General features: G+C 55.5%; 2 protein-coding genes across 8 annotated transcripts; one reads left to right on the top strand and one right to left on the bottom strand.

The window, feature by feature from the left end:
- Positions 1-612: 612 nt before the first annotated feature.
- Positions 613-7,956, top strand: Atxn7l3 (ataxin 7 like 3). 6 transcript variants are annotated; one of them, XM_029483662.1, is made up of 13 exons: positions 613-841; positions 2,182-2,292; positions 2,598-2,730; positions 2,935-3,106; positions 3,297-3,394; positions 3,570-3,592; positions 3,912-3,957; positions 4,138-4,166; positions 4,469-4,537; positions 4,757-4,800; positions 5,039-5,110; positions 5,191-5,348; positions 5,443-7,956. In XM_029483662.1, exons 2-13 carry the CDS (start codon positions 2,242-2,244, stop codon positions 5,589-5,591), a joined length of 1,044 nt encoding a protein of 347 aa, XP_029339522.1. In that variant the 5' UTR covers positions 613-841; positions 2,182-2,241; the 3' UTR covers positions 5,592-7,956. The 6 variants fall into 6 exon arrangements, with proteins under 6 accessions (XP_029339522.1, XP_021031261.1, XP_021031258.1 ...); XM_021175602.2 differs by having other exon boundaries at positions 615-841; positions 3,891-3,957; XM_021175599.2 differs by having other exon boundaries at positions 635-841; positions 3,891-3,957; positions 4,081-4,166.
- Tmub2 (transmembrane and ubiquitin like domain containing 2) lies at positions 7,829-12,289 on the bottom strand. 2 transcript variants are annotated; one of them, XM_021175604.2, is made up of 4 exons: positions 12,130-12,289; positions 11,494-11,548; positions 9,382-9,945; positions 7,829-9,175 (listed from the first exon to the last, which is right to left on the bottom strand). In XM_021175604.2, the coding sequence occupies exons 2-4, from the start codon at positions 11,526-11,528 to the stop codon at positions 8,815-8,817; spliced, it is 960 nt and encodes a 319-aa protein (XP_021031263.1). In that variant the 5' UTR covers positions 11,529-11,548; positions 12,130-12,289; the 3' UTR covers positions 7,829-8,814. The 2 variants fall into 2 exon arrangements, with proteins under 2 accessions (XP_021031263.1, XP_021031264.1); XM_021175605.2 differs by lacking the exon at positions 11,494-11,548 and having other exon boundaries at positions 8,019-9,175.
- Between the last annotated feature and the right edge of the window lie 557 nt (positions 12,290-12,846).

Raw genomic sequence — 12,846 nt, 5'->3', positions numbered from 1 at the left:
CGGGACGGCACCAAGTCTCCGCCCCTGGCGCACCGCGCACCTCACCTTGAACGCTGCCCCACCCACCTCGAGCCTATTGGGCCTCCCGGGCCGAGGACACTCCGCGATTGGCCGGACTCGTCCACGGAGGCCCCACCCATCTCCCCGCCCCAGGTCCCGTCCGCCGGTACTTTGGACGGCGGCGTGGCGCCCCTCCTCCCCTCCCGGTCCCCGCCCCCTGGAGCAAATGCTGCCGAGCTGCGGCCGCGGGGCAGATGCACGCGCTCGGGCCCTTCTAGCAGGCGCGAGCAGTCGCTGGGCGCGCGAAAGCGAAAGGAGGAAGAGGAAGGGAGGGCGAGGGCGGGGTGTTGAGGAGGGGCGGGAGGAGGAAGAGGAGGAGGTTGGAGCGCGCTCGCGCTTGGCCTCGCGCCCGCGCCGAGGGAGGGGGGAGAGGGGCGCGCGCGCGCACGCTCGCGTCCTCGCTCGCTCCATCCATCCATCCTCCGGTCGCGGCACGCGCGCGCGCTCCGGGCTCGCGCCGCACCCCCCGCCCGGGAGAGGCGGGCTGGAGTGGGGGGCGGGGGGAGGGGCGCGCGGACGGCGCGCGGACTGCGCGCGGGCGGGGTGAGGTGAGGAGGAGGAGGCGGCGACGGGACGAGAAGGGAGGGGAAGGGGCCATGGCCGCCCGGTGAGGCGGCGAGGCGGGGGGGCAGCCCGACCCCCCGGCCCCGGGCCCCGGGCCCCGGGGAGAGGCGAGGACGGACCGACGGACATGGGGCTCCGGAGTAGCCGCCGCCGCCGCCGCCGCCGGAGGACGCGGCCCTGAGAGGCCGCCGGGCCCCGGCGCGGCCCCCCGGGCGGGGTGAGTACGAAACAGGGACGGGGGAGGGGCCTGCGGGGGGCGGGGGGCGGGGCCCGAGGCGGGGCTTGGGCCCCCTCCCCCCAGGTCTGGGTCAGCGCCCCTTCCCCTCCCCCAGGGCCGACGCGGAAACGCCCGGCTTTCCCCGGCTTCCCGGCCGGGCCGGGGCCCCCCGGTCTCCCCCTGGCTGGGTCCTCCTTGGGCGGGGCAGGGCCGGCCGGGGAGGGGGCGCGGGGCCTTTGTTAGGGAGCCAGGCCCCAGCCCCCGGGACAATAGAGACACCCTCCCGGAATCCTCTCCCGGCCCGTCCGGGATCTGGGCAGGCGGCGACCTAGTGGGGTCGGGACGCGTCCCACTCTGCTTACTCTCTGGGGGTCGGTCTGTCCCGGCCCGCTGCCGGCCTTGGGCGGCTCGGCTCTCCTCCCCCCAGTCGGTATGATGCAGCAGCAGTGCCGCAAGGACGGGAGAAGAGCCGCGACACGGCCTGCTCCCCTTCCCAGTGCCCCTGGCTCATTTGTCAGTCCCCACCCCACTCGAGGCCAGCAGCTCCTTAAACTCGTACCCACTGTTCAGTGGGGCCCCGAACTGTGGGCACTGTTTCTGAATCCTACGGTGGGGTTTCTGGACTTTGGGGCTCTTGGAGAGACTTCCGGGCTGGTCCTGAGGGAGGGAGGGTGCGATCTAAAAGAACAGGTAAGGGGAGTGCCCACTCGCGTGCGTACCACGGGGCTCTCCTCTGCTCATGTTCTTGGTGGCTGGAAATGCCCTTTGCCTGTAGGCTTCTCTGGGCTCTGTTCCTCTTGTAGAGTGGCAGGCTTATTTTAAGAGAAGACAGAGTGGGGTGAAGGTTGTAGGGTGTTAGGGCCATTCCTACTTCTGGTAGCAGTACCCCCCCAAGTGGACATCCTGGCTGAAAGCAGAGGTGACTATGACAGCCCTTAGGGAAAGGGGGTTGTCTTGAGGAGTCTGTGCAGTTCTTTGCCACACCCTGTGGGTTTGCTTTGAGGCCTTAGAGTTCCTTCTCCTCCCCCTGCTGCATTGCACCATGGGTATCAAAGAGGGGTTTGAGTTTTGGGTACCTGGGATGAGCTGCTGCCTCCTATAGACCTAGAGTCTGATTGGCAAGGCAGTACAGTTCAGGGCCTGAGCTTAGGCCTGGGAAGGACTAGGCCACCTCTGGTTCTCAGGCCCTGAAGGACCATCTAGACTTCGTGAACAGGGCCTTGGGGAGGGAGACACTCTGATGCCAGGATTAAGCCCTGGGCTTGGAGGTGGGGAGGGGAGGTGGCAGTCTCTGGAGGTGTCTTGGACTCACACCAACACCCCCACCTCCATGTGTGCAGCCGTGTTGCCGCCCGCTGTGCTATGAGCAGTCAGAGCGCCGTCTCCACAAGAGTTTACAAATGAAAATGGAGGAAATGTCTTTGTCTGGCCTGGATAACAGCAAACTAGAGGTGAGGGCTCCCCCACGTGTGCCTCCGGTTCTTTCTCTCAATGTCTCTGCGTCCGTCGCTAAATCTGGCATGTGTGCCAAAGGAGGAATTTGGGTAGTCAGCCTTGCTCCTTAGAGGGAATAATAACCAGCTGAAAGGCCCAAGGATCTGGGAGGAAGAAGGAACTCAAAAATGAAGGTCAGGAAAGTGGCAAAGAAAGCAGCATGCTTGGTCAGGGCCAGGAGATGTGGTTGGTAAGAGTTGTTCAGTCAAGGCGGGGTACTCCCCTGTGACCATGGATGTTGGTGTTCTCTCCTGGGGCCCAGGCCATCGCTCAGGAGATATATGCTGACCTGGTCGAGGATTCTTGTTTGGGATTCTGCTTTGAAGTACACCGGGCTGTTAAGTGTGGCTACTTCTTCCTGGATGATACGGATCCTGACAGCATGAAGGATTTTGGTGAGCCTCAGGGTGGAAGGGGAGTGGTCTAGCTCTGCCCAGGAAGGGCTTAGAGCAGTCCTTTAGAAACTGCCCTATTTGTAGAGCCTGGAGCTCCTGTGAGCTTAGGCAAGAATGGGTTTAAAGAGAGCCTGGGACCAGAGGTGAGAACAAGAAGTTAGGGTACCCTCCCCGCTCTGATCGCCACGCCTCTCCTGTCCCCAGAGATCGTGGACCAGCCTGGGTTGGACATCTTTGGACAGGTTTTCAACCAGTGGAAGAGCAAGGAGTGTGTTTGCCCCAATTGCAGCCGCAGTATTGCTGCTTCCCGCTTTGCCCCCCACCTGGAGAAGTGCCTGGGAATGGGTCGCAACAGCAGCCGAATCGCCAACCGTCGGTGAGAACCTCTTGCTTCCAGCACCAGTGATGCACAACTTGTGCAATTGGTACTGAGGTGTAGTCTCATGGGGTCACTGGTAGGGTACAGAAGGGGACCACACCTGGTCCTCACATGCTTCCCTATAAATTCATGTGCAGATGGGTGATAGCCTTTAGCCTTGACTTTTTTTCTTCTCAACTCTGGGCAGGATTGCCAATAGCAACAATATGAACAAGTCTGAGAGTGACCAAGAAGACAATGATGACATCAATGACAATGACTGGTCCTATGGCTCAGAGAAGAAAGGTGTTTTGGGGGTCTGGGGAAGCCTGGGAGAAGCTGGGGTTAAGGAAATAGTAGTGGAGTATGCATTTGCCATAAACTGTCTTGACGGGGGAAGCATGTAGTTTTCAAAAACATATAAATGTTCTGAGAACAAGAACGCAAAAGTAACTGTGTTTTTTGTCCTGTTGTCTCCCAGCCAAGAAGAGAAAATCAGACAAGGTGAGAGCCGGGGCGAGCATGGGGGAAATTTGGGTGAAGGACAGATACTCTTCCTTTGGGGCAGGGATTGCTCAGGTCTTTTGACTCAAGTGTGAGGTCACTGGGGGGCATCCCTGGGTTTGGGAGTAAGGATGTCTGGTGGGCAGGGGAGCTCCAGAGGTTTTGTTGGTGGGCGGGTGGGAACATAGACAGCCGTCTTACCGGGAGGAACAGTAAACACTTGAGGTTGTTTCTTTGTCAAATCTTTTTTCCTTCCCTGGGTTCTCGGCTCCCCCTTATCATTGCCCTTTCCCCAAAGCTATGGTATCTCCCATTCCAGAACCCTAATTCCCCTCGAAGATCCAAGTCTCTAAAACACAAAAATGGTAAGTGGGGCTAGACCAACAGGGGCGCTGCTAGCCATGCTATTTATTACAGGGCTTGTAGTGGGGGTGAGGGAGGGCCTGTGATCCTTCTGTCACCCCCACTTCCTCTCTGGTTATTTTCAGGGTTCTCTGTCTGTACCTCTGCATCAAACACCCTTCCCCTTCTTTTTTCTTCTTCAGGGGAACTTAGCAACTCCGATCCTTTTAAGGTGAGTAGATGCTGCCCTTTCTGTGCTTCTCCCTGTTGTTGTGAGGTGGTTGGGATTTGGACAAGTAAGGCCAGGATGCTGACAGCTACGAGCGCTTGTAGCTCTTAAGTCCTGGGTGTTGATGTTCTCTGTGGGTCCCGTCTCTGTGTCTGTGTGCAGGTAGGCTGGAGGGACTTATGGACGATTACTTGGAGGCAGGGGTGAGCGGGACTGCTGCTCCATCTGCTCCTTTTCTGGCTGCCCTCTCTTTACTTCTCTGACCCGTTTTTTATTCCTGACCTGTACCTCTGCTTCTCTCACAGTATAGCAACTCAACTGGGATCAGCTATGAGACCCTGGGTCCAGAAGAGCTGCGGAGCCTGCTCACCACGGTGCGTAGCTGGAGAGGGGAGGGGGTTTGGTTTGGGCTGGGCAACGGGTAGGCCTCTGAAGGAGACAGGTGACATAGCAGCAGGAGCCATAGCTTTCTGTGAAAGTGGGCTTCCTCTGGGGTTGGTTTCTACGTGGTCGGCCTAGCGTTGGGGCAGAGGGAGTATTTAGTGTTTGGAACAGGTCTCCTGCCCCTCCTTTCAGCTGTGTTCTCTTTCCAGCAATGTGGAGTGATTTCTGAACATACCAAGAAGATGTGCACAAGGTGAGCTTGGAAACTTAAAAAGGGGCTGATCCTGGGCATGGGTCGGGGGTACTGTACCCCTGGATCTGAGCAGTGGGCTCCCGTTCTTACCCTCCCTTCATCTAATAGGCCTGATTAGGGGATCCACCAGCTGGGGATTCACCACTGGCTCTTTCCCTGTCCCTCCAGCTTCTGCTTCACCTGAGTTCCTGAAGTCCTTCCCTGCCTTGTCAGGGTCTGATCATTCTGTCCCCACCAGGTCACTACGCTGCCCGCAGCACACGGATGAACAGAGGCGAACCGTACGGATTTATTTCCTTGGGCCCTCAGCGTAAGTGACCTTTCCAAAAGGGGGGTGGGTCAGCTTGCTGATCTCTTTCCCTAACGTGTCTCTTTGACTCCTTTTTCTAGCGTTCTTCCAGAGGTAGAGAGCTCCTTGGATAACGATGGCTTTGACATGACTGACAGCCAGGCCCTCATCAGCCGGCTTCAGTGGGACGGCTCTTCTGATCTCTCACCTTCTGATTCAGGCTCCTCCAAGACTAGTGAAAATCAGGGATGGGGTTTAGGTATGCCATGTACTTGATCTCAGGCTCTTGGCAGTGGGGCACCCTTCTCCTTCCTCAGCTGCACTTTCATCCTCTATGCCTCCTTCCTCTGCAGGTACCAACAGCTCTGAATCACGGAAAACCAAGAAAAAGAAATCCCATCTGAGCTTGGTAGGGACTGCCTCTGGCCTGGGCTCCAACAAGAAGAAAAAGCCAAAGCCACCGGCTCCCCCAACGCCCAGCATCTATGATGACATCAACTGACTTGGGTGCAAGGGATAGCCTTTGGCTGAGAGAGCCCTCTCTCCCGACCCCCACCCAGGCAGCATAGCCTGGCATATGGACAGCTGCTGGGGGTCTGGGCTTGGGAAGCTTGGTGGGCCAGGCAGGCAGAGGATCCAATTATGTGCCCCTGGGGGGTGTCAGGATCCTCTGCAATGGAGCATGACCCCTCGGCGTGCAGGACTCAGACCTGGACATATTATGCCTTGGACATAAGTTTGGTGGGGAGACGGTTTTCCTATTTATTCTGTGAGTTACTGGATGTCCAGCTAGGCTGGGGGCCTGACCTGGGCACTGTGCCAGAGCACTGCCTGCTCCCCACCCCAGGAACTGGACTAAGCCCTGCCGAGGGGCATCGTGGCTACCCAGGCGGCTTTGGGTTGGAAGCTGAGCCCAGAGGGGGCCTCCCCTGGCTGCCCTCAGCAATGTGAAAGGGTCCGGTGCTTGGAGCTGAGGGGCAGGGCTGCTATGTCCTGTTTGTGTGCAGAGTCCTATCAGATGTCCCCATTCCCCGGGGTCAGCAGGCACAATGCTGTCTGCTACGGTGGGCATCCAGAACTGCCTCACAGGAGGCAGCCCTTTCCCCTCAGTCCCCATGGGCCTCCTTGGCAGCAGGAGCTGTCCTTTTGTTGTTGGGTGCCGGGAAAGGACCTCCAGCCTCTACAGCTTCAAGGAATGGGAAGGGGAGGGTAGGAAGAGGGAGCCTGTATCAGAGTGGCCCCCTGCCCTCCCTGCCCCAGGGCTGTGAGATGGCCCAGGTGAGAGGGACGGTGCTGCTTTATTTGAAATGTTTCTTACCTCATTCCCTGCCCCAGGAAGGGGCCCAGCCTCACCCTCCTGGGGTGGCCCCGTGTTCTCCCTCCCATCCTGCCCCCTGCCCTGCCCTGCCCTGCTGGGGCAGCCTGAGCTCCCAGCTGCTGCTTGCCCCCCACCCCCTTTCCCTTGACCAGCTTCAGTTCCTCTCAGTGCTCTCGCCTCTAAAGCCTGCCCTGTCTCCCCTCCCTTGCCGCTTTTAAGTTATTTATTCTGTACTTGTGGTTTGGGGCTCTGAGGAAAAACCCTAATCTTGTGCCTCTCTCCCTTTGCTAGGAGTAGGATGGGATGAGAAGGTAGTCTCTGCCCTGGGTTGTCAGTGGAGTTTGGAGGGGTGCTCTTGCCCCTCTGTGGGACTGTCATGCCAGAGCACCCACCTACCTGACCTGTATCCCACCTCCAAGCAGGTAGCATCACCCCTTGGAGCTGGAAGATCTGGCTGTGGGCTGATTGACAGGGATGGGGTTGATCCTGAGCCTAGTTTTCTGGCTCTTGCTATACATGTCCCCTCTCTTCCCAGGAGGAGGCGCTCCCACATTGGGTAGCTAGTACCCAAGACTGGTTGGACTGATTTGGGTTAGGGACCCAGCGGGCTAAGGGAACAACCATGCTAGGGCTGCAGCGCCCTGTCTGGAACCCAGTCTCCCTGGGGTGGCGCTCATTGTGGCTGAGGCCTGCTTACAAGTTGATTTTTAACCCAAGTATTGTGATTATTTTTTAAAAAGTCAAGCTAATTTTGGCAGGAGTTAGAATAAATCCTGGAGCCTGGTCCCCTCTGTCCTTGGCCCTCCATAGCCTTCTCGCTAGAGGGTGAAAGAGAAGGTTCTCGGGCCGGCCCCACTACCAAGCATAGCTTGGGAACCTGCTGAAGGTCAGGGGAAGCCGGCCCAGGCCCTTATCCCTTTGGAGTAGCTGCAGCTCAGGCCAACTCACTCTGCTCTCCTTCCCACCTCTCCCTTTTCCCTCTGGTTGGAGGGAGTAGTTTGGGAACTGGTTTGTCCACAAAAACTTCCCCATTGTTCCTTGGCTCACCCTCAGGGCAGAACCCCCTGCCCAGGCTGGGTGAGAGATGGGCTTGGTCCAGCAGGGACCCTGAGGGAACAAACCCCTTCTTTGGGGAGTATGCCCTCCCTACTGTGTAGTTGAACAGGGGCTAGGAACTCCCCATTCCCTCCCTCTAACAGCAGGCTGTGTGGGTTTCAATTCCCATCCTCCCCACCCTGGCTAGGTGTCGTCCGCCCTGTATCCTATCATGTGTCTGTGTGTGGGGGGGTTCTGTACTAATTTCCATGGCCGGTGGCTTTTCCTTCCATGCATCACTCCCCCCCCGCATGCCCAGGGGCCACCCGCCTGGCATTACCGCATGCTGGGGTCATTGGGGGAGGGGGGTGGGGCTCACGCTGTCCTGTGGTCTTGAGATTTTTATTTTTGCATATGTAATCCATCCTGTACAGGTAGCTAACTTTGTAAACGCTGTGTATTCCCCTCTGCCCCCATGGCTGCTGGTGTAAATAAATTGCATCTCCTGTTGGTAGCCCGGCCTACCCACTCTCATTACCATGTTGCTGAGGGCAGAGCAGTCACAAAAAGGCTCCATAGCCACAAAATGGATTTTTATTCATTCATACTGACCATCTAAGGGCTTAGGGGAGGGCAATCTATACCCAGAGCTCATCCTTGGAACTGGGCAGGGCACTGGATTAGGGCCAGTACTCTTGCAGTCTAGAGGCCTAGGATAACAGCAGCTGTGGCCTGGCCTCAATGCTGGGGGCTTGGCCTTCTGCCCCACTCCCCTTCCTCACTGAGCTCTATACAGGACTATTTAGAAACAAAAAAAAAAGAGCAAGCAAAGTGCTTTAAAAGAAAGCAAAATATCCTATTCCTGCTACAAGGGGCACAAGGAGGAGGTGGTGGCAGCTGGGTGCTGTAGGGAAGGCTGGCAGTCTTCATCCCTGTGAATTTAGTTTCAAAAGGTCCACACTCATCTAAGGAGTGGAAGGTACTTGAGGCTTCCTACAGAGGTATGCTAAGGCCATGCTGAGCTGTCCTGGCAGCAACCCTGGGGGTTAGGGAACAGACATGCAAGATACTGGGCCACAGCCAGGAGGGAAGACCCAGAGCCCAGGCTTCTCACTGATCTTGGCCTGTGAACTTTGGGATTCCAAAAGAGGGAAGATGATATCCTCGTTTCTACCTGAGTTGTGCTTGCAGAGATATCTGTACCCTCTGGACATGAAGGGAGGCCACACACCTGCTTCCTGGGTCCTATGGACAGGGTACCCACCATACCCTTCCTATCCCTCCCTCCCAGGTCCTTGGGCCCAGCTCTGGCCAGGAAAGGAGGGAGGCCACGAAGGAGGAAGACCATGCCTTTCTTTGTCTCCCGATGTCCTTATCTTCCATACATCCCAAATACTAGGATGCTGAAGAAGACTGTGACTCCAACCAAGGAGATAGTGGCAGGTCCTGTGAAGAACTGGCGGTAATTGATACGGAAGTACCAGACCACACCCAAGAGCACCACAAACACAGGCACCATGAGGCTGCCCACGTTGACACCAAGGCTAGATTGCTCAGTGGTTGGGGTCAAGGAGGCTGAGGGGCCAGAAACTGCTGCCCCTGGGGGTGAGCGGTGGCAGTGGATCACACAGTTGTTGGTAATGTTCAGGGAACTCAGTGTGCGTGCTGGGTCCTGCAGCAGCCGGCCCTGGTAGATCAACTTCATCTGGCTCTCTTGTCCAGGGAAGTATTTGCTACAAGGATGAGAGGAAAGACTGGATAAAGAATGAGGCTAGAGATATCAAGGCCTGGACATGGAAGACACTGAAGGTCTGTCTATGGAAGTCTTCATTTCCCCTTAAAATCCCTCCTTCGCTCACATATATGCACCAGCTTCTTCAGGGAAACCATCACCTGAGGAACAAGTCTCGAGCAACTGCCCTCTCTCCGGCCTACTCACCTTTTTAGGGTACCCACAGTGTCCTCTGGCCTGGCCACAGCTAGCTCCTCGGTGTCATTGAGGAACTTGAGGCGAACATTGATGAGGCTGGGGCTGGGAGAGAGGCAGGAGCCATCATCTAACCCCAGCGGGGCTTCTGGGCGGCTGCTCCCTAGGCCTGCTTGCCTTTTAGGCAGGCCTTGGATGTCCAGGAGATGCTCCAAGCTGGGCTCCATCTCTCCCCTAGCTCCAGGTTCTCCAGTGGCGTCTCCCGCACTGTCACTGGTCTCTTCAGCCTTGTCATCATTGCCCCCTGATGGATGGGGGTGTTCAGCTGGCTCTGGAGTACCTTGGTTTACCAGCTGGTCCACATGGCCCAGGTGGAGAACAGACGCGTCACCTGCTGACACAATGGTGCCCAGCAGCTGGTTGTTACCACTGTCTGCTACATAGGTGGAGAGCCAGGCTAGGACCAGGGCTAGAGTCAGCGCCACCACGCCTGCTACCACCATCACCTCATTACCCACACCCTCAATGAGGGTGACATCAGAGAGCTCCATGGCCTGGCTGCTGACTGGGTCCACACTGCAGGAACAAAGGGGGATAACATTAGGAGGGCCTGAGGGGTTATAATCAGGTTTCTACTTTGTTTAGGTTCTGAGGCAGGCTGGGGTTCAAAAAAAGAAAAAAAGAAAAAAAAAAAAAGGAAAACAGGATGGGGGCTGGGTGTTGTGTAGGAAGGGCAGCCAGCCAATTTCAATCTCAAGCTAAGGACTGACTTATCCTTGGCCCCCTCTGCCTTTACCGAGAAACTCTAGCTTTCAGATTCTGTGCTCATAAGAAGCATGGGTCACCGGAAAAGCCTCACAACCTTCTTACCAGCTGCTGTTTGCTTTGTATTTGGAGAATAATGGAGAAGGAACATTTGCTTCTGCTCTTCAAGACAGGGTTTCTCTGTGTAGCCCCAGCTGTCTTGGAACTACCGCTCTATAGACCAGGTTAGCTTCAAAATCACTTGCCCCTATCCGAGTATTGGGATTAAAGGCATATGCCACCACTGCCCGGCTTACATTTTGCTTCTTTAAGCTTGGAGTTTCTCTAGGATTCCTAACACATGACCAAGCACATCTGCACCCAGCAGCCTCAGTGGTAGCTTCAGATTAGAAAGACTCCTTCATGGGCATTGTGCGGCCACCCTTGCCAAATTTCCTTTGGATTACATCTCATTCATGGCCACACACCCATTCATGCCCAGATGTCAAGAGCCAAATACATAAATATACTCTCATCTATCAAGGACAGAATCAGATCACTTCAAATGGACAAATGTACTGGGACTATCGGCAGACATGTTTGTCTATTAAACTGTTCTGGCAAATTCTGGGGAGCCACATAGGACATTCACCAGAAACACTATATTCTTTAGTCTCCATAGGTTTGGCTTTATAACTGCAAAACCACTGTTCCGTTATATACCCTGGTTATCCCAGAACTTGGGAAGTAAAGGAAGTAAGGATACAAGGTTCAAGACAAGTCTCCACTACTTTGCAAGTTCAAGGCCGCCTAAGGCTACACGAGACAGCTTCAAGAAAACCATTGCCCAAGTAGAAATTATTTGGAAATATTTCCCAACAGTTCCCACTATCCTTTCAATCTGTCTTGTGCTATGAAGGTTTTCCCTCTCTGCGGCTTCTGAGAAAGCATTGGAGGCTCTCTGCATATTCCTCAGAGTACCGTCTCTTTTCCTTGGAGAATCTAGGTTCACAGCTGTCTCTGGGCAAATCCATCTGGTGATTATCATCATCAGACTACTCTCACAGCACCCACAAAACATCATTACACTTATAACCTGTCCATTCCTTCATTGACTCCTGGAAGAAAAGAACCGAGGGTAGTTCTCTTTGTTTGAAGCTCTTAATGCAATGTCACAGTAGCTGCTCAAGGAATATTTGTAGAACACACCAACACTCTCAGAAGCGTTTCCACAGTCTTATTTACACAGATTGGCCCTGGAGTCAGGGAAGCAATTCTGGATCACTGTCTAGCCCCCTCTTCTAGCTATGCAACGTCCAGCAACGTTCTCAAAGCCTCAGCTTTCTCAACAGTAAAGTGGGGTTTAAAATGGTTACCTACCTCATAAGGTTGTTTTGAAGAAGACGTGAAATCATCGAAGCAAAAATAATTAACACTGTTCAATAAACAAATGATAGCAATTACGTCTCATTCCCATAACTAACCCCTGTTGGTCAGGTTAGTGTCAGGAACCGTGATTTACACAAAAGGAAACTGTGGCAAAGACAGATGGAAACCGAGGACACAAGGATCTGCCGCGGGCAGGGGCCAGATAGGGGACCTGCATCTGTCTGATCCAAGGCCTCGGCTTTCTCCTCAGCCTGTGGACGACCCTGACCACCGCACTGTGGGGAGTCGTCCCCGACCGTGCTTTTTTCTGGGGTGAAGATTCTGCGTCTGAAGGTCCTATTCCCTTGGCAGTGGAGTCCATCAGCGCCCCCCCACCCCACCCCCGAGCCGAGGAGCTTCCGGGTTTCGGGCGCAGTGCCCAAGCCCGACTCTCCGGGACAGTGATGGTTTAGGGTCAGGTGAAGAAGCGAGGGTCGGGAGGTAGGGGGGGGTCACAATCCATCCACACCCCTCAAACTTTGGGGCGGGGCAGAGGAGAGGGGGCGGAGCTTGAGGACGCGAGGAGTCATGGGAGATTAAAGGGGGTTTGGATGGTTACTGTGCCTCGATGGGGAAGGAGAGCCTCACCTGACAAAGCCAGGATAAATGTTTTGACTTCACCAGGACAGTCTTTGTAGTTCTCTTTCCGTATGGGTCAGGGGAGGGGCTGGCAACTCAGGATTCTGTCCAGGGTCCGATCTCTTCCGGCTTTTCTCGGAAGCTGTTAACATCCGGGACAGGAAGTCCCGCCTCCCCGCCTTGTACTGATGACGCAAAACTACGTAAGGCGGACTGACGTAAACGTAATCTTTAAATAAAAGGGCCAGGTTGCGCCGCGGCAGAAAGGGCGGAGTCATTGTTGGCGGGACTTCGGACCTCCGGCAGTAAGACCACGCCCATTAGGCGTGGCCTCGGACCTCCTGGAGGTCAGAGGCGGGGCCAAAAGAGAAGAGGCTGGAGAGGGTGCTTGTGAGGGGCGTGGTTTCATGCTTAGATGATTGCCCTGGCAAGCTCTCCTGGTCCAGCCGCCGCTAGGTTTCCTTCTTTCCCGCCTGGTTTTTCCTTCCGGTTTGGTTCTCTAGCTCCAGCGCTAATGGGATTCATTACTGCTCCGCCAAAGCGCACCGGGCTCCAAGGTTGGGAGCGGTAAAGTCTGGTATTTTTGACTTCTAAGACAGTTGTTCCTCGAGGAGACAGGCAAGAATACAATTTAAAGTCTTAAGTACTTGAAGATTTCTACCTCGTATAGCTTTAATAAATGAAGCGGGAACGCATTGTAAAGAGATACAAATACAGTGCCCTCAA

The sequence above is a fragment of the Mus caroli genome, chromosome 11 (assembly GCF_900094665.2).
Source record: "Mus caroli chromosome 11, CAROLI_EIJ_v1.1, whole genome shotgun sequence".
NCBI classification, from domain to species: Eukaryota; Metazoa; Chordata; class Mammalia; order Rodentia; family Muridae; genus Mus; species Mus caroli.
Note: the sequence above shows the minus strand (reverse complement) of the source record. Positions and strands in the feature narration are given on the sequence as shown.

Bases quoted from the DNA above. Each gene is read 5' to 3' on its own strand.
- Atxn7l3 (XM_021175599.2), top strand. From the start codon at position 2,242: ATGAAAATGGAGGAAATGTCTTTGTCTGGCCTGGATAACAGCAAACTA. The intron at 2,731-2,934 runs GTGAGCCTCAGG...TCCTGTCCCCAG, and splicing joins TGACAGCATGAAGGATTTTG to AGATCGTGGACCAGCCTGGG. The intron at 5,349-5,442 runs GTATGCCATGTA...CTTCCTCTGCAG, and splicing joins AAATCAGGGATGGGGTTTAG to GTACCAACAGCTCTGAATCA.
- Tmub2 (XM_021175604.2), bottom strand. From the start codon at position 11,528: ATGATTTCACGTCTTCTTCAAAACAACCTTATGAG. The intron at 9,946-11,493 runs GTAGGTAACCAT...TTGTTCCTGCAG, and splicing joins CTTCAAAACAACCTTATGAG to TGTGGACCCAGTCAGCAGCC. The intron at 9,176-9,381 runs GTGAGTAGGCCG...TCATCCTTGTAG, and splicing joins ACTGTGGGTACCCTAAAAAG to CAAATACTTCCCTGGACAAG.